The 22,730-nt window shown below is 35.1% G+C and overlaps 1 protein-coding gene across 3 annotated transcripts; it reads left to right on the forward strand.

Annotated features, from left to right (window-relative positions):
• Positions 1-13,090: 13,090 nt before the first annotated feature.
• LOC106714164 (arginine kinase) lies at positions 13,091-16,801 on the forward strand. Of its 3 annotated transcripts, none has more exons than XM_045685155.1 (3): positions 13,091-13,176; positions 15,210-15,388; positions 15,816-16,801. In XM_045685155.1, exons 2-3 carry the CDS (start codon positions 15,223-15,225, stop codon positions 16,715-16,717), a joined length of 1,068 nt encoding a protein of 355 aa, XP_045541111.1. In that variant the 5' UTR covers positions 13,091-13,176; positions 15,210-15,222; the 3' UTR covers positions 16,718-16,801. The 3 variants fall into 3 exon arrangements, with proteins under 3 accessions (XP_045541111.1, XP_014362614.2, XP_014362613.2); XM_014507128.2 differs by lacking the exon at positions 13,091-13,176 and adding an exon at positions 13,488-13,784; XM_014507127.2 differs by lacking the exon at positions 13,091-13,176 and adding an exon at positions 14,528-14,805.
• Positions 16,802-22,730: the final 5,929 nt, after the last annotated feature.

The raw sequence follows: 22,730 nt of genomic DNA on the forward strand, positions 1-22,730 counted from the left end.
ATATCTTTATGTATTGCAATTGTGATCTCAGTCTTTTTTTTTTTTTTATTGTCATGGAGACAAAAACAATTATCTTTTTCTTGACGAGTTTTTCAGATTTGTTAATGGTGAATTTGCAAACAAGTCGTGTTAACAGTTTGGCAAATTTCATATCCAATTTTCTCTCTAATTAATAAAGAAAGCATATAGAATGTTTTTTTCAAATATTAAAAATAGATTTAAAATAGATAGTTTTAAATACAATGTCTATGAAGCAATAAAATGAGTCAGATTCTTGCAAAATTGTGATCCTCTGTAATCTCCGGCTAATCTTTCACATGTCAGGAATGATAAGGATTGCACAATAATGATAACGTTGACATCAGAAAAGCGGAAAATATAGATTTTACTTACTGAGCTGATTTTTTTTAAAATATAAGATAAATAAAGCTTCAACTTATATCTGGCGATAGGCCCAATTGATGGCCATCTCAGGTTACTAATTGTTTTATTGTAACATGTTCTAAAGTATAAAATGTAGGCTTCAAACACTTCCATTCTTTATAATTTCCTTTACGTAACGGAAATTATTGCCGACCAAGCACTCTTAACACTACATATTATATTTTATCGCTTGTAAACTATTTATGTGAAAATGAAGGATGTCCCATAGAAATGGGGCAAGAGATTCCCCAATCAGAACCTGGCTTTTATCACGCTTATTTCCTGTGCTTAATTAAATCCATATAAATATTTACGCCGATTTATTTTCATTTGAAGCTGTGAGGGGATTTTAAACAAATTGTTGTTACAATTTATATTAAATCCGCTCGCCGATAATACAGCGACGTTTTCTATCGGACGCTTTTCAAATAAACACATTATTTTTAAGTTACGACTTTCCATTTTTTTTTTGTTTTTATTCCTAAATATCTGGTGGCTGTCTGCATGTTGAGGTAATGGATTTTTTTATGAGTTATTGTCTGTCTGTCTTCTTTTCAGACTACTCAACGTTAAAAGTAATTTATGTAAGATTTATTGGATCCTCGGCACATTCTTGTATTAAAGTCTTTTAAATTTTTTTAAAACTGAATAATTTCAATGTGAACTGTGGATTTCGACTCCTGAAACATCGCTACAAAAAATATATTGCTAACTCAGTTTATTCAGAGACAACTAGAGGGACATCTGTATGTCTCGGCAGTGGAAAACCACGGTAACGTTAAAACCCTGTACACAAGCAATGTAAAACTTCGAAACCCGGTGATTTTAGTCGCTAAGCGATTTATGCAATAATTTTGTTCTTTAGTCACCAAAACCAGTCGCTCACAACATTATTGACAGTGGTAGATCCCGCAACAACAATATTTGTTGGGTGCACGAATGGGTCGGGTCGACCGGCGCAATACCACGACCACACAGAAGACAGGCGTGAAGAGGAAGCAATTTCGCGTTTCGTCTGATGAGTGTGGTCCCGGAGGCCTAATTTTAGACCACTTTCCCTTTAGCTATACACACAGTTATAACAGCCGTGTTTCATTTTAACTGAAGGTTTCTAGCGGGCCTAAGAAAAGTCGCTGCGATTTTGAAGATGGCGGAACAAATCTATGCATTTGACACGGAGTCGCCATGTCTGTACGTGGAGGCCGCGCAATGCAATACTCGCGACGCAAGGATACAATATTTGTTTCGAAAATTTACGTTGCCTTGTGTACGAAGGGGATAAGTTTTCACAGTGAGAAACTAGAATCTTGAAATTTATCAAAATGCCGATAAATTTCACGATACTTAGTTTGTCATTGTCATATCGACAAGACGGCTTGCTCATCACTTCTAGCTTATTTTAAAAAAAGACTCCTTTAACTTTGACCAATAACTAAGGATTGTGAATATTGTTTAAACAATTGTCTAATGCTTTACCCTGTATGAAGGGGCTGGTTTCCATGTGAAGAGCAAGCCGCGGAGTCGGCCGGTGCCGGGGGGCCGCCTGCAAAGGACGCCCCACCAAAAGAAACCCCAAAACCTAAAGAATAAGACATCGCACCTCAACATTTGGTACTGATAGAAGATTCTCGCGAATGTTTTGGAAGGTAATTTTAATTTTAAAAGTATTATTTACTGACGGTATGCGCGTTTAAATGTCCCTCATCTTTTCGTACGTCGTAGTTAATCTGAAAATAAGTTCTTTATTGAGTGTTAATTTCCTTCTTCGTAGGGGTTGGTTCCCGTGCATGACAGCAGACGTCGGCCCAAGAGGTACAGGAGGCGCCTTGGGAGCGGGGGGAGCGGTGGGAGTGAGGGGAGCGGGGGTCGCGGGGGTCTCAGGTGGTGAACAGAGTCCGGACACGAATCCAGGTCCGCCGACCCTCACCGCCTCAATGGTTAGAAGTGGCGAGCGGCTCAAGGAACTGCCGCCCTCAGAAATTATATACGAATCACCAGCGAAGAAATGAATTTGCAAGTTATTTATTAAAAGGTGATTTTTTTTTATTCTGTAGTAAAAATAGGTTAATGACATTGTCCAGCAGTGCACTGATTAAGGCTGATTTTATTTATAGTACCAACAATTTTAAACTTTAAGAACAAATGTTAGGTTAGGTTAGAAGTATAATAATGTTTTGAGACGAAAGCAAAGCGGGAGGCGGAAGTGGTTGGCGAGAGATAAACATCGTCATGATTTACAGCATCCATGTACTGAAATACCTCCAAATGTACTCTGCAGTGCGTTAGAATTCCACAGAACTCTTACATGATATTATACAGTACTCTTACAGAAAATATGATATAAGTTCCCTTAAATATCTTTTAAAAATAATAATCTCAGTGTCCGTAGCGCAGTTGTAAAGCGATGTACACACCATTTTTTTTAAGATTTTCTGTATTTCATAGGAACATTTATTCGACGTTCTTATGGTTAAGAATCTATGGGAACACATTGTGATGCAACCTGTTCATATTTGCGAAAAAATTTAAAAATATATGTGAAGTCAACCAATCCTTGCTGGGCTAGCGTTAACTGTAGTCAACCCTAACTTGGGTAGCCTCCGAGCTCCTGTGTGGGGATTTGTATGGGCTGTCGACACAACAATACTCTACAAATACGATAATATAATTACATATGATTTATATAGAAATTCTAGGATTATCAGTATTTACTAAAACTGCCCTCGAATATTATCTTACTAATATTATAAATGCGGAAGATTAGATATTTATCCGGATGGATGTTTGTTTGAAGGTATCACCGATACAGCTCAACAGATCTTGATGAAATTTTGCACATATGTAGAACATAGACTTGAAGAACACATAGGCTACTTATTAAGTTTTATTTCAATTCCGCGCGGACGCAGAAGCGGGCAAAAGCTAGTTAATAAATACCACTTTAACATTGTAACATATACTATCAACTCGTTTTCAACATTACATTTCTCCAAAATAATCAATAATTTCTTTCACAATTTCCTTATTGTGTTTATCAATTCCGTTTCTAATTATCCATTTATCTGTTAGAATGTGCAATTAAATACTTAGAAGTACAGCTCTCGGGAAAATAAATAGGTGATATAAAAGCGGAAATTGCTTCAATTCACAACTGGCTAATTTATTTACGACCATCTGGGATCTTTCACAGCTTAAATCGATTTGTAGGTTTACCATCTTTTTACGGTTAATATCAGACTAATATTATAAATAAGAAAGTTTAGATGGATGGATGTTTCTTAAAAGATATCTCCGGAACGGCTCAACAGATCTTGATGAAATTTGGCGCATATGTAAAAAATAGTCTGAAAGAACATATAGACAACTTATTTTTTTTTAATTCCGCGCGGACGAAGTTATACAGCTAGTACAATTTCATATTGATACAAATGTACTTTGTTGTCTTTGTCCGACAATTTAATGTCGTCTGGAAGTCAGAATTAATTACTTAATTACGAGGTGTTTATGTATTGGAACATTAATTTATACCAATTTATCTTCGTAATTGGACAAGTATTATTTTTACGTTATATTATCTGTGTAAACGCATGCCAATAGGCTGAATAAAACCGATATAACCACACTAATTTGCGGGAGTAGTTTATTTCAAAGCAATTATTGCTGAACCCGGTCGTATTCTATTTTATCGTGTTGTAATCACTTTTACTTTTTGTATTTAGAATTTATTACTGTCTTAGATTGTTGCTCAAAGGATAGTGAGCGCAGCTCCATTGTCCCTGGATACAGAATGTGGATTAGAAATTATTATATATTTATTATCTTACTAATTCTTGCTAATGTTATAAATACAAATGTTTGTAACTAGATATCTCCTGAACAGCGAAACGGCTCTCGATGAAATTTGGTATCGATGTAGAACACAGTCTGAAAGGCTAACTATGGTCCTAAATATAAACGGTTCCCGTGGTATACACCTATAAAATAAGAATTACGAAATTAAATCAAAGAATAGTAACACATTTCAGCGATATATACGTATGTATACCTACTAATACAATAATTTTGGTGGAGTATCTAAAGTTCTTTCTGTTTCATCTTTAACATCTTTAATAACATTGAAAAAATAATCAATTAAATTCCGTTGCACCCAATAAATAAAACATTAATATTGTCGACATCACAAATTATAATGCATACCGTCACCGATCGCCATAATGATAGTGCAATGGAGACGCGCAGCCGGGGTCGATGACTGGCCGTGAGTCATGCGGACCGAGCTTCAAGCTCCCATCTAAAAGGAAGTGTTGGCGAAGACGTTTTGGCGGGAACATCTCTAACGCAAACATTTTATTTAGTACATATATGACAGTCATTAAATTTTTTTATCGGATTTACTATATTTTAATGTTCTATTTAAGGAAATCTGATTACACTGACATAAAATATCCATTATCATTAGCTAAGATATAAACGGCTAAAACACTCACGTATTATCCGATGTCGGCACCGACTAGTTTCGAACTCATCGAGGGCCCTTCATCAGGATGAGTGGGACTAGTATTATTTCGCGGACGCGGCCCGTCGTCGGAAACTAGTCGGTGCCGACACCGGACAAATGTACGTGAGTGTTTTAGCCGTTTTCAATATTAGTTAATAAAATATCCAAAATTTATCATTAATTAAAAAATTGAACATTTGAACAAAAGGATTGCCACTTTTTTGTCGCATTTGCCTTTGAATATTTGTTAAATACTAACATTTTTACGGTTAAACATAATGTTTATTACAAATATAATTTACTAATTTAATTCTTCATCAAAAATTATCACAATATAAATTTTAAACTGGTACTTTACGGCTATTTCAACCATAGATAAATAAAACCATAAATAAATAATCTTTTTGTTTGCTAAATTGTTAGGAAGCCATACAATAATAATCTCCTTATTGGCAGACGATAAGTCCTACGTGCTAGGATTTCACGAGTTGCTGACACTCAACGCAACTAATAGCTTTTAACAGATTACTGGTAACTGTTAGGATTCCTAATATACTTAAATGGGATTCTTTGAAAGAAAGACAATATCCTTATATCCCGAACATTGTAGAAAGAACTAAATAGGTGTGACTGGATTGCCCCAAACGGAAACGCCTCTGCCTATCCTTGTAGCTTGCGTGTTGTCTATGAATCCTTGGAAAAAACCTGTCAATAACCTATACCTCTAAAATGCGTTTTTAAAGCAACGTGTGTTACGTTCCAGGCCAATGACACACTATTTGTCACGTAGTTAACCAATGGTTAAACATTCTGCTGACACAAGAAACATTACTCGATATTTGAAACATTTGCAAGTTGGCGAAATGTATCGTCCATAATATTTTAATTGTATTTCACTGTTGATTTGCTGTTTAAATAGCAAATTATTTCTTGTCAATTAATGAAATAAATTAAATTAGTTCCACAGTCAGACATCTGTATAAGAGTAGGCAATGTTTTTGTTACTTGCTTCGCCAATGGAACCCTACGCTAATGTAAATATTTTTACTTTAACTGCAACATTGAATAAACATTGAATCAACAGTTGTATTAAAGTCGAGTACCTGATAGCCTAAATAGTTATCTACAAAGTGCAATATTGACGTATCGTGGGTTTCTGAGACCAATATCTCTGTGTAAAACATATCGTCTTCTCTTTGAAAAATAGAGATAATAATATGTTTCGGTCTAAAAAAAAAATAGAAGCTAATATAAGAAGTTTTTTACCCACGATTAAGAGATTAATATCAACCATTTTAATTCTTAATTAAATTAAAGTCTAAATGGCAACGTACAAATACCAATAACTTTTTCAATTCGGACAGGACATTTTCACTAGCGCAGCAAAACGACAGCTATGGCAAAATCACGACCACGCGTTGACTAACTACACTACGTGACACTAAATCTTTAGTTAGCACTAATTTACAATCGCGTTAGCAACTATTACGTTTCTTAAAATCCAATTGGGACAATTACGTTGTATCTTGTTTACAAATTACATAATGTCAATTTGGGCTTCAAGCCAACGATTTCTTTTAGCTCGCTACAATGTTGGCAGAAGCCATCACAAACTAATCCAACGTCCTAACTTGCCATTTCATTTAAATTCCTATTAAATAATGTGCTACAGACTGATTACCACTTGCAAGTTACGATTACCGCAGTAATATTTGAAAATTACTTTTTCTGATTTCTTTTAATATCATAAGGTGGCAAACGAGCAAGTGGCCATATGAATACGCCTAAACAGCGAAGCCAACGTTGCCTACCTTTAAACGACAGGAGACGTACAGAAAGAGAATCCCCTTCCTATATCATCTTGATCATCAAATCTACTTCCCCTTCCCATCCCTTCCTTATAAGAAAAGGGTGAGAAGGGAACGAAGACTAAAAATAAGGCCTCCATAACCACTCTCGTCAGACGCAACGCGGAATTGCTTCCACTTCACGGTCGTGGTATTGCACCGGGCGAGCTGACCAATTCGTGCAACAGATGTTGCTTGGGTCTACCCCACTATATCTGTTGCCAGTGTTAAAGTAGAAGAATTTAGGTCTCATAGATTGTTATAATAGTTTCACTTTATTTCTATTTCATAATTATAATTGAAAAATGACAATTACATTTATAATATGTATTAACCAGTAATGTGTATAGAAAAACTTTGCCTCATCACCACGAGAAAGTATATTTGCTCCCACATATATAAACTTTTTGACTTTTTTACTTAAATAGAATCTAATTTGCGGATTGTATATTATGTTATAGACAGGAAGAAGCCAGACCGCGCACCGGAAGACGCTATTCAGACAAATTGCCCAGCACAACTCCGTCCCGACGGGCGAGATCTGCACCATCTAACTATAACCGGTTTAAACTGGAATCTGGATAAACAATTTTGTATTTGAAATAAATAAAAATAGATTATTCACTTTTGGTTTTATTACAATCCTTAGTAGGTTAATCTTAAGGGCAATAAAAATATTTTTGGTACAAAGAGTTAAAACATTCATCGCTTTCTTTTAAAATTTTAACATGTTAGAAGTTTTAAATTCAAACAAATATATGTACGGAAAGAGAAGGAACATTCTAGGAAATATTTTTTGACAGTGACAGAAAAAAAAAACTATTTTTGAGCCATTAATGTCCAATGTCAATATCAGAATATATTTACTTAATACATATATGCATTAATAACTACAATTACTAACGAACTCACTGTTTACGTGTACTAATTTAAAATAATTGATAGCTACCCGCATACGCTCATCCCATGAGCTCTCAATTTGATCTATTAACCTAATACATATGGGAGCTACGTCACTAACGTGGCTGTCAAACAATAACTACATTTAATTCCTGAGACAAAATAGCATTTTGGATTATTATAACCGACAAAATTAAATACAATCTCAATAATTCCTCTTTCTTAAATTCTACTTGAAGATTGAACTAAATGTTGACAACATTTGGAAGGGTTCATAATACAAAATTAAAGATTCTTCGTGATCATCTACATAAGTAAAGTTAGTTGCCACAAGTTATTTCTTAACTTGCCATCAATTTTTAAACGCAAATTAAATCATTTTTTTTTGTATTCATGCAGGTGTTATTTTGTAAGCAAAGTTTAAATTTACCTTCTTATATTTCCATGTAAAAAAACAAGAGCCATTCATGCGTCATACACTGCTACTATTTCCACGAAATCAGCATTCTGTTTGTAACACGACATTCCGACGCATTAATCATACTATGACCTTATTAAAAATATTAATTGATCTAAGGGCTTTTTGTTTTGTCTAATTGTAGGTTTTTAATAACACCTGTATAAAGTTATCTCCTTTATAGCAGCAGAATAAGAAAGTTTTAGTCCAGTGTTTCCCAAAGTGGGCGATAACGCCCACTTGGAGGCGTTTGAAACCTAGGAGTGGGCGATAAGAGGCCCAAAAAATGGGGGGCATTGAAATTAATTAAAGCAATGAAATTGGTGGTTTTTAAGTTTTAGGGCTGAATAAAAATTAGGGGCGCTCTGAAATATAATTGATTTTCAAAGGGGGCGGTGAAAGAAATAAATTTGACAATCACTGGTTTAGTACAAATAATTTCATTTAATCCCATAAACTTTTAAGCTATTGAAAACTGCTTATGATTTTAACTATTTTAAAAAAGAAAATATCAAATATGTAACAAATTAATGTTGCTAATACTGATAAATATTACGTTATCGAAAATATCTATCCATCGTACCGTAATCTAAATATTATCTGAAAATTATCGATACGTCAAATGTTTCCAGAATCTTCCGAAAAAAAATGTTTCCGTATAGGCCGTTCACTATTACTTGGCTTCGGATTTATATCATAATAATCCTCGTATATCTCATTTTTTCTATGGCCACAATTGACAGCTACAAGTAAGTGAAAACTTTATGATAAAATGTCACTCTATCGATAAGGTATTTCGAAACCATTGCCATATCTTAGCCAAGATTATACCATCCATGTCTAGACTGAATTTAGTTCTAAATACGTTGTAACGTGGAAAGTATGTAAGTAGATTATTTAACTTTTTACTATAGTTTATTTATAATTTAATCACTTAATCTTAATGGACGTCGTTAGTATAAAACTACCGTATCGTAAATTTTCAATATGAACATGCATTCAGGCGTATCGTTAAATTTAATGAGGCCATTAAGGTACAAGTAAATATTTGGTACTTAAAGTATGTAGCTCTTTAACATAGTAGGTTAATGAAAACATCTGAAATTCATCATATTTAAAAATTATAAACAGATATTTAAACAAAAAAAAAACTTATAAAAACCATAAGCAATACTTTCCTTTACCAACGTTTAATTAATTAGTGGATGTAATAAACATTTTAATGAGATTTGAAGGTGACATTTAAAACCTGTTTAAACTTTGAATATTAAAAATACATTGATAAAAAACTTTAACAGTTAATATTTTAACTCATTATTTAAGTAATTACTCACGCAGCGACTTTATTGTTATTTATATTGTGGTATGAATTTAATATTAACGAAGGTTAAATGAATCATTACAATTTTAACATTTTTCCCGCCAACTTCAAATGACATTACTTTTTGTCTATGGCACAGGTGTTTTTTTTTGTGATAATTTCACATACTCGTGGCGTTATATCATGCCAGGATTTGCGAGTTATCTAGACTCATGTCGTATCGTGTTGAGTTATAGTTATCCGATTCAGATAAGACCGGTACCACACGTTAGTCTTCTGAAGTGATAATGTCACTTAAATCGTCTTGTATCTATGAAGCGATAAACTTGTTCTGTGTAAATTTATTAAACTTTTATGATTTATTTATTAGGTTTGGTTTGTATTGAAAAAAGCCAAATAAACGTAAGGTTACCTTGATCATGTAAATGAACGTTCAAATATACATACAGCTAAAATGCAAAATACTAGGTACTTTTATTTTTAAAAGCTGTTGAACGGTCGGCGAGGCCGAGTCTCGTGTCATTGCCAAGGCCTTCGAGAAACTTCCCACGGCTCGTTATATATTTTTTTTCTAAACTAAAACGTTAATTCGATCTGGCAACACATACACCGTTTCACATATTCGCGTGAATTATGAATGGAATAAACGAAACGACCTTTACTTATTTCAATGTCAAATATTTGTTGCTCTCATTTTAGATGTTATTGCAGAGAATGTGAAAATTTAAATGAAAATAGAACAATATTTTTATTTAATTTAGTTTTATAACTATAAATAAGGATTTAGGATACCTAACTACTGTCGAATGCGGTAGGACTTATTACATAACAATATAAATCGTTCGTGATCGCTAAACTTCACTAAAATGTTAGATAATGCCCGTGAAATATAACGTAGGTATAACTCTGGCGTGTATTATCCGCATCAGTGAAAAAGGCGTTAAGGCTGGTCTATTATTTATAAAAATTTGTACGCTTTCCATAAAACATCGTAAAGATGAACATTTTAATGCCGGGCAACTTAAAATATGTGACAAATACTTGGAAAAATAAGGAAAAATATCACTTTTAACACTTTTGAAGTAGATAAAGATGTCTATCATTATTCGTATTGGTATTATTAGTGATTTTTATTGGTATTACTAGCTGTCGCCCGCGACTCCGTCCGCGCGCAGTTAAAAAAAACTTAATAGCGGTATAAAAAATAGATGTTGGCCGATTCTCATAGATACCGGATAAGCACAAAAAATTTCATCACAATCGGTCAAGCCGTTTCGGAGGAGTATGGCAACGAAAACTGTGACACGAGAATTTTAGGTATATATAAGACTAGCTGTCGCCCGCGACTCCGTCCGCGCGCAGTTAAAAAAAAAAAATCAAAAATAGATGTTGGCCGATTCTCAGACCTACTCAATATGCTCACAAAATTTCATGAGAATCGGTCAAGCCGTTTCGGAGGAGTATGGCAAAGAAAACTGTGACACGAGAATTTTATATATTAGATTATTACCAGTGACTTTATATAGGTGCAAAATTTAAATGCACTCTTACATTTTAGAAATACATTTATAATACCTACTAAATGTTGTTTTGCAATGTTCATTTTGTTCATATGTTAGGGATAAATTTATTTATCATCCTTTATAAAATTAATTGGAATTGCAAGAACTTATTAATGTTGGGTATTCACTATTCATAAATTAATAAAGATTTTTCCTTTCGCACTGTTAAGTACAATTGATGTCACATTGATGTCACAAATAACTTTAAAACAAAAAGTACTGTGGACGTTAAAATCTTTTTAATTAATCACGTAAGTATCACTTATATCTAATATATAAAATTTCCATGTCACATAATGTTAGTTACTGTACTCCTCCGAAACGGCTTTACTGATTTTTACCAAACTTTATATGCGTACTCAGTAGGTCTGAGAATCGGCTACTATTTTTATACCCCTATTAAGTTTTTTTTCAATTGCGCGCGGACGGAGTCGCGGGCGACAGGTAGTATTATATACATCGATATTAGCGAGTGAACAAGTAAAAGAAGAGAAAGAAAATACGAATCCACTGCTTTTGTCTAAAAGTAGAATTTCAATCATTGAAATGATTACGTAACACCGGGAACTCTTTTACGCTCGATATTTTTCCGTAACCTTGCCATAGCGTGCCCGAGTTCCTTCATAGGTTTACGTTTGGACCGTGTTCCGACATTGAACAGGGTAATTGTTATGGCTTCCCCGCGTGCCAGCGGGTAACACGCTCCCAATCCTCAGGTCAAGGTTACGAGGATACACGCCGATTACGTCACCACCACAGACTATAAATACGTAAGCAAAACAGCTGTTTTCTTTTATTTCTGACTTGCTGATTTTAAAGATTAAAAAACAATTCCATCATTTTCTTGTTTTGATACATAAAAACTCTTTGGTGTGGAAATTTTACACAGTATAATGTATAGCTGGACTAAAGTGAAGGTAATGTAAGTTTCTTACAGCCCTGTTCTGACCAATTTGGTGGGTCGGTAAATAAAATATAGTATAATTTCTCTGTTGACAATAATTTAACGGTAAAATTTAGCTTACGTTATACCTACATTTTACCAAATTTGTTTTTATGGTGAGTATTAATATAACTTTAAATTTAAATAAAATGTTCATAACAACTGACTCTTCCTTTGTCTTATGCTACAATTTAATTTTCAACTAATCAGTGTCCAAGATTAGCTGAAATTGATTTAATTACAGCAAATAACACATCATTCATGTTGTTTTATCATTTGCGTAAATACCGATACGTGTTGATTCAAATCAAAAATTACGCAACGAAAGCAAAATGCGAACTTGACATTGGTCCGTCCGTCATGGCAGCGAAGGTAACAACGGCTTGGACCCGGTCCAGACGAAAAGAAATCTGTCTACTAAATCTATTTTGATTATCTCGCCTCAACTGATAACGCAACGAGAACCAGTTGTTATAACCTTAAAACAATAAAATATAAGCAAGTCAATTGTTTTTTAATACTCTTTCTTTAAAAACTACTGACTTGCTTATGGTCGTGAAGAAATGCCATGCTATAAGATACATGAAAATAACAACCATCCTGTTCGTATAGAAAAAAAAAGTTCAAGGTTGAATGGTCCGTGGAACTCCTGCGCATATTAATGAATCATCCGGAAGTTAAGGCTAGTTAAGTTATGCAGTTTAACCAGTTAAGTAAATAAGGCGAAGGAAGAACTCACTTTTCTTGAATACTACTGATTACTATAGTATAGGTGATTACTGTCTGGTGGTCGACATTTACTTTACTTACATTATTAAATATTGTTTAAAAGCTTTGAAATCTACGGTCTTGTATGTTGCTCTCGGGTTTTAATTACCTTTGCTTTTATTTAATGTTGAAATAGCTAGTCGTAAACATTACACAGCATTGTTCGCGGGGTCTTGTCTAACTGAATTGCGATTATGCACGGAATGGAATGACAGTCATCGTTGTAAGAACTGACTTTCCGTCTGAAAGGCTTGCCGTCGCGCCGGCCGGCAGAGAAGCCATACATCTGCAGCGGCGGGCGGCGGCAGGCGGAGGGCGTGAAGCATCAGCAAAGCCAAGGTCGGTAGGCCGGGGGCGAGGTGCGGGCGCGGGGGAACGCCCGGCTTAACGCACGGCGCGCTCCCGCTCCGAACATTCTGCACCTCGCAGTCGACATCGACGGTTGTTCTAGTGCAAGGTAAGCGGTGGCCACTCTGCATAATACCACGTCGTCCGCCCGCTCCTCGCCGACCGCCACTCGTCACGGTGACCGTCATGCCGGGTTTTTTAAAGATCAACGCGATAACTGACGACTTAAACCTTTTCAAGAGTGTCGATGTTGAGATAAGTTCGAGTGGTGTTCCGATATGATATCGCGCTTTAAGAGACTGCGGTGCTGCATTCGGAGATAGCTCGCGAAGGTAATCGTTGGCGCCGGCCGAGGGTAGGTTTCCCTCCGAAAAGTTTTGAAGCAAGTTCCGAAGGGCGGGAAGCCGTGCCGCGTGCGTCCCTCTCCTGCGTCCTGCCTCCTGCGTCCTGCGTGCCGTGCGGCGTGTCGCGTGCCGCGCATCGATCCACGCGCCCCTCGCCCTCACCGCGCCCTCGCCCTTACCGCGCCGACCGGCAACATTCATTTGGACAAATATCATTCCATCATTGCATTTAGTCCTCCGTTCATTTTATTTATTTGCTGTAGTTTTTTATGTGATTTAGTGCATGTTTAGTCGCTAGTTAATCATACAGTAATATCGTGAAAATGGGTGGCTGTGCAACTAAAGAAAACAAGGAAAACAAACCGGCGGACGGGTGCGTATATCCCAGCCGGCGTTCATCTCGGCTCGTGCTCTCTGCTCGCCCTTCATTTTATGTTATTCATGCTTTTTGACTGAATTATTCGCTAGTAAACATTAATTTGTCTCATAATGTTCATTCTCCACAGTCATAAATATTGTATATGATTTATTTTTTTCCTATACGATGTATATTTAAGTTCTAAATGTTAACCAAATTTCGTGAGACCACTTGAAATTCTAGAAAATATTATACTTCAGTATTTTTAAAATCATTAATCGGGAAAAAATCCTCTTATACATACCTATATCCGAAATACTTTTTTTTTTGTATGACACTCAGTGAGCCTTATGCAAATGTTTTGTAGGTACATCGATAGTAAGGTTATGATTAATACGTATTTTTCCCGATTTTATATTTGGTAGGTATATTTTTACTTATGTATGGAGAAAAAATTTGCTAAAAATTTGCTCATGCAAAATTTGAGTTTAAAATGTAACTAAGAACTTACTAAAATTGATTGTATTTGCTTCAACGTTTGACATAGTTATGAGTGGATTTAAAGTGAGGTTAGTCGGCGCAATACGTGGAATGTAAGCGCGGTAATCCGATATCGGGTATGTGTACCATGAAAGAATTGAATACAAAGAGGTAACAAGAAACTTGCGATAATACGTTCGTATGGCGACGGTGGCGAGTGGGAGGTAGGCAGGGCTGCGCGCACCGAGGAGCGCAGCGACGATGCGCCGCCGTGCCGCGCAGTGCGAGACGGCCTGCGCGCCGACTCACCGACCTCTACCTAAATTACGTAATTCCACTAAAACCGAGTATCACAGGGTGTGTTTAAACAAATACGTTTTAGTCGTTCGTCGGTCACAGCAGCATTTCCACCCGTAGTTGTTAGACCCTTTCTACAATTCACACATTGCATCTGTTAAATCGGCATATAATCCATCGGCATGAATTATAAACTAAAAGTTACAATTCCAATAGTGGTTTGCGGCGGCGCTGTACTTGCGTATTACCTCATCAGGCGGTTTGTAATCCTTATATTAAAATCATTTATTTTCCTAGTTTGTGTTAACATTACGATCTGTTTTTAAAACGTCTAAAAGTAAACGCGTATTTTTTATTTAATAATTTTGCTTTTTAAAAACATTTGGACTTATTCCTTAAAATCTTGTGCCTAAATATTTTTAATTAAAAAGTTAATAATTATCTATTGATCGCGCCTTTTTTGCTTTCGAGTGTGACACGTAACGTCAATCTTTTTGAAATTTTCTGCGTCGAATAAAAATAAGCATAAATAAATAGCAAAAATGTGTACCCGGGCGACTTGTGCAGCGTTAAAGGCGTTAGAATTACTAATCTACCTTCTCTTTAATTATGAATTTTCGTCTTACACGAAGTTAATGACGTTGAAAATTATATTACTTGCAGAAAAGCCGCAGCAATGGTGGACGCCGCAACCATCGAGAAATTGGAGGCTGGCTTCAGCAAGCTCCAGGCTTCTGACTCCAAGTCCTTGCTGAAGAAGTACCTCACCAGGGAGGTATTCGATGCTCTTAAGAACAAGAAGACCTCTTTCGGCTCAACTCTCTTAGACTGCATCCAGTCGGGTAAGTTGACCAGTTATGAATTTGATAGTTTTACAATATTTTAAAATCAGATGTTTGGGTTTAATACACAACACGGATTTAACACGAAAGCTTTTAATTTTATACTCGCATTTAAGATAGATCTGAATTTTATAATAATCAGTAAAATATTTTTGACCTTCGTACTAGGAATTACGTAAGATTCCTTTAAACACTGTTTGGACGATATGCTGCTTTAAGGTTGATTATTGATTATTTACTGATAAGTTTACAGATAACATTGAAAATGGTAACGCATCGTCATTTGCAGCAAACTGATAGCTCTATTGTTCATTGTTTTAATTTTAGCCATTGCAAATAAATTCGACACATCTTGTCGTGTGACATTACACTACCCGTGAAAAATATTGCGATTTCAGTACTTTACATAGCTGTTATTCGTTTATAGGTATTGAGAACCTGGACTCCGGTGTGGGTATCTACGCCCCCGACGCCGAGTCGTACACGGTGTTCGCGGACCTGTTCGACCCCATCATCGAGGACTACCACAATGGCTTCAAGAAGACTGACAAGCACCCACCCAAGAACTGGGGCGACGTCGAAACTCTCGGCAACCTGGACCCCGCCGGCGAATTCATCGTGTCCACGCGCGTGCGCTGCGGCCGCTCCATGGAGGGCTACCCCTTCAACCCCTGTCTCACTGAGGCCCAGTACAAGGAGATGGAGGACAAGGTCTCCTCTACCCTGTCCGGCCTCGAGGGCGAGCTCAAAGGCACCTTCTTCCCGCTCACCGGCATGTCCAAGGAGACCCAGCAGCAGCTGATCGACGACCACTTCCTGTTCAAGGAGGGCGACCGCTTCCTGCAGGCGGCCAACGCTTGCCGCTTCTGGCCCACCGGCCGCGGCATCTACCACAACGAGAACAAGACTTTCCTCGTCTGGTGCAATGAGGAAGACCACCTCCGCATCATCTCGATGCAGATGGGCGGCGACCTGAAGCAGGTGTACAAGCGGCTGGTGACCGCCGTCAACGACATCGAGAAGAGGATCCCCTTCTCTCACAACGACAGGCTCGGCTTCCTCACCTTCTGCCCCACCAACCTGGGCACGACGGTGCGCGCCTCGGTGCACATCAAGCTGCCCAAGCTGGCGGCGGACAAGGCCAAGCTGGAGGAGGTGGCCAGCAAGTACCACCTGCAGGTGCGCGGTACACGCGGCGAGCACACCGAGGCCGAGGGTGGTGTCTACGACATCTCCAACAAGCGGCGCATGGGCCTCACCGAGTACGAAGCCGTCAAGGAGATGTACGACGGTATCGCGGAACTCATCAAAATCGAGAAGTCCCTCTAAGAAGCTTTCGATCTCGTGCTATCAGTATTTTTTTGTATTATTTATCGTTTATATTATTGGATGTTGAGCGAAGCGTGCGGGCGGCGCTGGTCGGCGACCCGCGCGGGACCCGCCACAGGCTGACCCACTACTGTTTTTCGTAAACGTATTTTCTATAAGGAAATGGAAAATAAAGACAGCTAGCGTTAAGACTATATCTAAAAACTTTTTTATTTTGACCTAATTCCTTTTTGATTAAAACATATTGGTACTGCTTCTAATGAATCATGGCAAAAACCACCTAGGATAATATGGAGTAAATATATTATTTCTTTTCACAGTATAAAAGATTTTAAAAATTACGTTTTGATACCTAAAAAAAAATTTCAGTCAGTCACTTTTATTAATGTAATAGATAACACTGAAGAACACAACCTACTTTTACTTCATTTACATATTTCAATAACAAGTTGCGTATAGGTAACTTTAAAAATTACATTGTAAAACAGACTACATTAATGAAATGATTTTTTTTGTCTACCAACTAATACTACACTAATAATTAACTTACAATGCCTGCTCAAACTTTGGCAGCAAATATGTACTTTGCTATGTACATTTAATCCTCCAAAACCTACTAAAAAGCATTACGGTCGACGCTGCACCTGTAGGGTAGACCTAGGTAAAACCCGGTAAGGTGGCAGCCATATAGATTATGGCTTAATAATAGTTGTCTTCGGGTAATAAGCACCGACGCGGCGCTGCACAGACTGTGTTACATCTCTTTAAGAACAAATTTAAAAGATTCACCATCATCTGATTTTCATTAATTAGTTCAGGTAGGCATAACAATAACACCGCTGAGAACCGCAAAGTGTGGAGAAACACCCAACGAGACATGGTTACGAATTGCATTCATAATTTCTTTAAATTATAATACGAAAAGTTATAAGACTGAGTAAAAAAGTTTTAAATGTCGTTTATTAGACCTCCGTGAAGTTGGCCCCCTCACTTTAATTTTTTTAACTTTTTTTTACGCAAATCGTTTGAGAATCGTTTGAGAGGGTTTGAGAGAAAAGAAATATCGTTTGAGAGTTCCTACTTTCTCCGTAAAAACAATTTCAAATTCTAGTGTTAAGTTGGCCCCCTCACTTTACATTTTTTTATTTTTTTCAATGCGAATCGTTAGAGAGTCGTTTGAGAGACATTAAGAGAAAAGAAATATCGTTTGAGAGTTTTTACTTTTTCTGTAATAAATATTTTAATTCTGGGCATCGAAAGTTACAAGTCGATTTTCTTTTTTTTCCGAATTAAATATGGCAATCATGCACTTGGACGTTTCTAATTTATTGTGTAGGTAGAGAATGGTAAGAGAGTGATTGAGAGAAAAGAGAAATCGTTTGAGAGTTAATACTTTTTCTGAAATATATATTTCAATGTCGGAATCGAAAGTAACAAATCGATTTTCCTTTTTTCCGAATTAAATATAGCAATCATGCACTTAGACGATTCAAATTTATGGTGTAGGTAGAGAATGGTAATAGAGTGATTGAGAGAAAACAGAAATCGTTTGAGAGTTAATACTTTTTTTGAAATAAATTTTTCAATATCGGAATCGAAAGTTACAAATCGATTTTCCTTTTTTACGAATTAAATATAGCAATCATGCACTAAGACGTTTCAAATTAATGGAGTAGGTAGAGAATGGTAATAGAGTGATTGAGAGAAAAGAGAAATCGTTTGAGAGTTAATACTTTTTCTGAAGTATATATTTCAATGTCGGAATCGAAAGTTACAAATCGATTTTTCTTTTATTACGAATTAAATATGGCAATCATGCACTAAGACGTTTCAAATTTATTGTGCAGGTAGAGAATGCTTAGAGAGTGATTGAGAGAAAAGAGAAATCGTTTGAGAGTTAATACTTTTTCTTAAATAAATATTTCAATTTCGGAATCGAAAGTTACAGATCGGTTTTCCTTTGCTCCGAAATAAATATGGCAATCATGCACTTGGACGTTTCAAATTTATTGTGTAGGTAGAGAATGGTAAGAGAGTGATTGAGAGAAAAGAGAAATCGTTTGAGAGTTAATACTTTTTTTGAAATAAATATTTCAATATCGGAATCGAAAGTTACAAATCGATTTTCCTTTTTTCCGAATTAAATATAGCAATCATGCACTTAGACGATTCAAATTTATGGTGTAGGTAGAGAATGGTAATAGAGTGATTGAGAGAAAACAGAAATCGTTTGAGAGTTAATACTTTTTTTGAAATAAATTTTTCAATATCGGAATCGAAAGTTACAAATCGATTTTCCTTTTTTCCGAATTAAATATAGCAATCATGCACTAAGACGTTTCAAATTAATGGAGTAGGTACAGAATGGTAATAGAGTGATTGAGAGAAAAGAGAAATCGTTTGAGAGTTAATACTTTTTCTGAAATATATATTTCAATGTCGGAATCGAAAGTAACAAATCGATTTTCCTTTTGTCCGAATTAAATATAGCAATCATGCACTTAAACGTTTCAAATTTTTTGTATAGGTATAGAATGATTAGGCAGTGATTGAGAGAAAAGAGAAATCGTTTGAGAGTAGATACTTTTCCTGAAATAAATATTTCAATTTCGGAATCGTAAGTTACAAATCGATTTTCAAAAACTTACAAATCTCAAAAATTGAAATATTTATTTCAGAAAAAGTATTAACTCTCAAACGATTTCTCTTTTCTTTAAATCAATCTATAACCATTCTCTACCTACACAGTAAATTTGAATCGTTTATTCTCATGATTCCCATATTTAATTCGGAAAGAAGGAAAATCGATTTGTTACTTTCGATTCCGACATTGAAATATATATTTCAGAAAAAGTATTAACTCTTAAACGATTTCTCTTTTCTCTCAATCACTCTCTTACCATTCTCTACCTACACAATAAATTTGAAACGTCTAAGTGCATGATTGCCATATTTATTTCGGAGTAAAGGAAAACCGATCTGTAACTTTCGATTCCGACATTGAAATATTTATTTCAAAAAAAGTATTAACTCTCAAACGATTTCTCTTTTCTCTCAATCACTCTATTATAATTCTCTACCTACACCATAAATTTGAATCGTCTAAGTGCATGACTGCCATATTTAATTCGGAAAAAAGGAAAATCGATTTGTTACTTTCGATTTAGAAATTGAAATATTTATTTCAGGAAAAGTATTAACTCTCAAACGATTTCTCTTTTCTCTCAATCACTCTCTAATCATTCTCTACCTACACAATAAATTTGAAACGTCTAAATGCATGATTGCCATAATTATTTTGGAAAAAAAGGAAAATCGATTAGTAACTTTCGATTCCGACATTGAAATATATTTTTCAGAAAAAGTATTAACTCTCAAACGATTTCTCTTTTCTCTCAATCACTCTATTACCATTCCCTACCTACACCATAAATTTGAATCGTCTAAGTGCATGATTGCTATATTTAATTCGGAAAAAAGGAAAATCGATTTGTCACTTTCGATTCCGACATTGAAATATATATTTCAGAAAAAGTATTAACTCTCAAACGATTTATCTTTTCTCTCAATCACTCTCTAAGCATTCTCTACCTACACAATAAATTTGAAACGTCTTAGTGCATGATTACCATATTTAATTCGAAATAAAAGGAAAATCGATTTGTAACTTTCGATTCCGACATTGAAATATTTATTTCAAAAAAAGTATTAACTCTCAAACGATTTCTCTTTTCTCTCAATCACTCTCTAATCATTCTCTACCTACACAATAAATCTGAAACGTCTTAGTGCATGATTACCATATTTAATTCGAAATAAAAGGAAAATCGATTTGTAACTTTCGATTCCGACATTGAAATATTTATTTCAAAAAAAGTATTAACTCTCAAACGATTTCTGTTTTCTCTCAATCACTCTATTACCATTCTCTGTCTACACCATAAATTTAAATCATCTAAGTGCATGATTGCTATATTTAATTCGGAAAAAAGGAAAATCGATTTGTTACTTTCGATTCAGAAATTGAAATATTTATTTCAGGAAAAGAATTAACTCTCAAACGATTTCTCTTTTCTCTCAATCACTCTCTAAGCATTCTCTACCTACACAATAAATTTGAAACGTCTTAGTGCATGATTGCCATTTTTAATTCGAAATAAAAGGAAAATCGATTTGTTACTTTCGATTCAGAAATTGAAATATTTATTTCAGGAAAAGTATTAACTCTCAAACGATTTCTCTTTTCTCTCAATCACTCTCTAAGCATTCTCTACCTACACAATAAATTTGAAACGTCTTAGTGCATGATTGCCATATTTAATTCGAAATAAAAGGAAAATCGATTTGTAACTTTCGATTCCGATATTGAAATATTTATTTCAAAAAAAGCATTAACTCTCAAACGATTTCTCTTTTCTCTCAATCACTCTATTACCATTCTCTACCTACACCATAAATTTGAATCGTCTAAGTGCATGATTGCTATATTTAATTCGGAAAAAAGGAAAATCGATTTGTTACTTTCGATTCCGACATTGAAATATATATTTCAGAAAAAGTATTAACTCTCAAACGATTTCTCTTTTCTCTCAATCACTCTCTTACCATTCTCTACCTACACAATAAATTTGAAACGTCCAAGTGCATGATTGCCATATTTAATTCGGAAAATTAAGAAAATCGATTTGTAACTTTCGATTCAGAAATTGAAATATTTATTTCAGGAAAAGTATTAACTCTCAAACGATTTCTCTTTTCTCTCAATCACTCTCTAATCATTCTCTACCTACACAATAAATTTGAAACGTCTAAATGCATGATTGCCATAATTATTTTGGAAAAAAAGGAAAATCGATTAGTAACTTTCGATTCCGACATTGAAATATATTTTTCAGAAAAAGTATTAACTCTCAAACGATTTCTCTTTTCTCTCAATCACTCTATTACCATTCCCTACCTACACCATAAATTTGAATCGTCTAAGTGCATGATTGCTATATTTAATTCGGAAAAAAGGAAAATCGATTTGTCACTTTCGATTCCGACATTGAAATATATATTTCAGAAAAAGTATTAACTCTCAAACGATTTATCTTTTCTCTCAATCACTCTCTAAGCATTCTCTACCTACACAATAAATTTGAAACGTCTTAGTGCATGATTACCATATTTAATTCGAAATAAAAGGAAAATCGATTTGTAACTTTCGATTCCGACATTGAAATATTTATTTCAAAAAAAGTATTAACTCTCAAACGATTTCTCTTTTCTCTCAATCACTCTCTAATCATTCTCTACCTACACAATAAATCTGAAACGTCTTAGTGCATGATTACCATATTTAATTCGAAATAAAAGGAAAATCGATTTGTAACTTTCGATTCCGACATTGAAATATTTATTTCAAAAAAAGTATTAACTCTCAAACGATTTCTGTTTTCTCTCAATCACTCTATTACCATTCTCTGTCTACACCATAAATTTAAATCATCTAAGTGCATGATTGCTATATTTAATTCGGAAAAAAGGAAAATCGATTTGTTACTTTCGATTCAGAAATTGAAATATTTATTTCAGGAAAAGAATTAACTCTCAAACGATTTCTCTTTTCTCTCAATCACTCTCTAAGCATTCTCTACCTACACAATAAATTTGAAACGTCTTAGTGCATGATTGCCATTTTTAATTCGAAATAAAAGGAAAATCGATTTGTTACTTTCGATTCAGAAATTGAAATATTTATTTCAGGAAAAGTATTAACTCTCAAACGATTTCTCTTTTCTCTCAATCACTCTCTAAGCATTCTCTACCTACACAATAAATTTGAAACGTCTTAGTGCATGATTGCCATATTTAATTCGAAATAAAAGGAAAATCGATTTGTAACTTTCGATTCCGATATTGAAATATTTATTTCAAAAAAAGCATTAACTCTCAAACGATTTCTCTTTTCTCTCAATCACTCTATTACCATTCTCTACCTACACCATAAATTTGAATCGTCTAAGTGCAT

The sequence above is a fragment of the Papilio machaon genome, chromosome 2, assembly GCF_912999745.1.
Source record: "Papilio machaon chromosome 2, ilPapMach1.1, whole genome shotgun sequence".
Classification (NCBI taxonomy): domain Eukaryota; kingdom Metazoa; phylum Arthropoda; class Insecta; order Lepidoptera; family Papilionidae; genus Papilio; species Papilio machaon.

Coding starts and splice junctions, on each gene's coding strand:
- LOC106714164 (XM_014507127.2), top strand. CDS start 14,729: ATGAATTATAAACTAAAAGTTACAATTCCAATAGTGGTTTGCGGCGGC. Junction 14,806..15,209: donor GCGTATTACCTCATCAGGCG/GTTTGTAATCCT, acceptor TATTACTTGCAG/AAAAGCCGCAGCAATGGTGG. Junction 15,389..15,815: donor CTTAGACTGCATCCAGTCGG/GTAAGTTGACCA, acceptor ATTCGTTTATAG/GTATTGAGAACCTGGACTCC.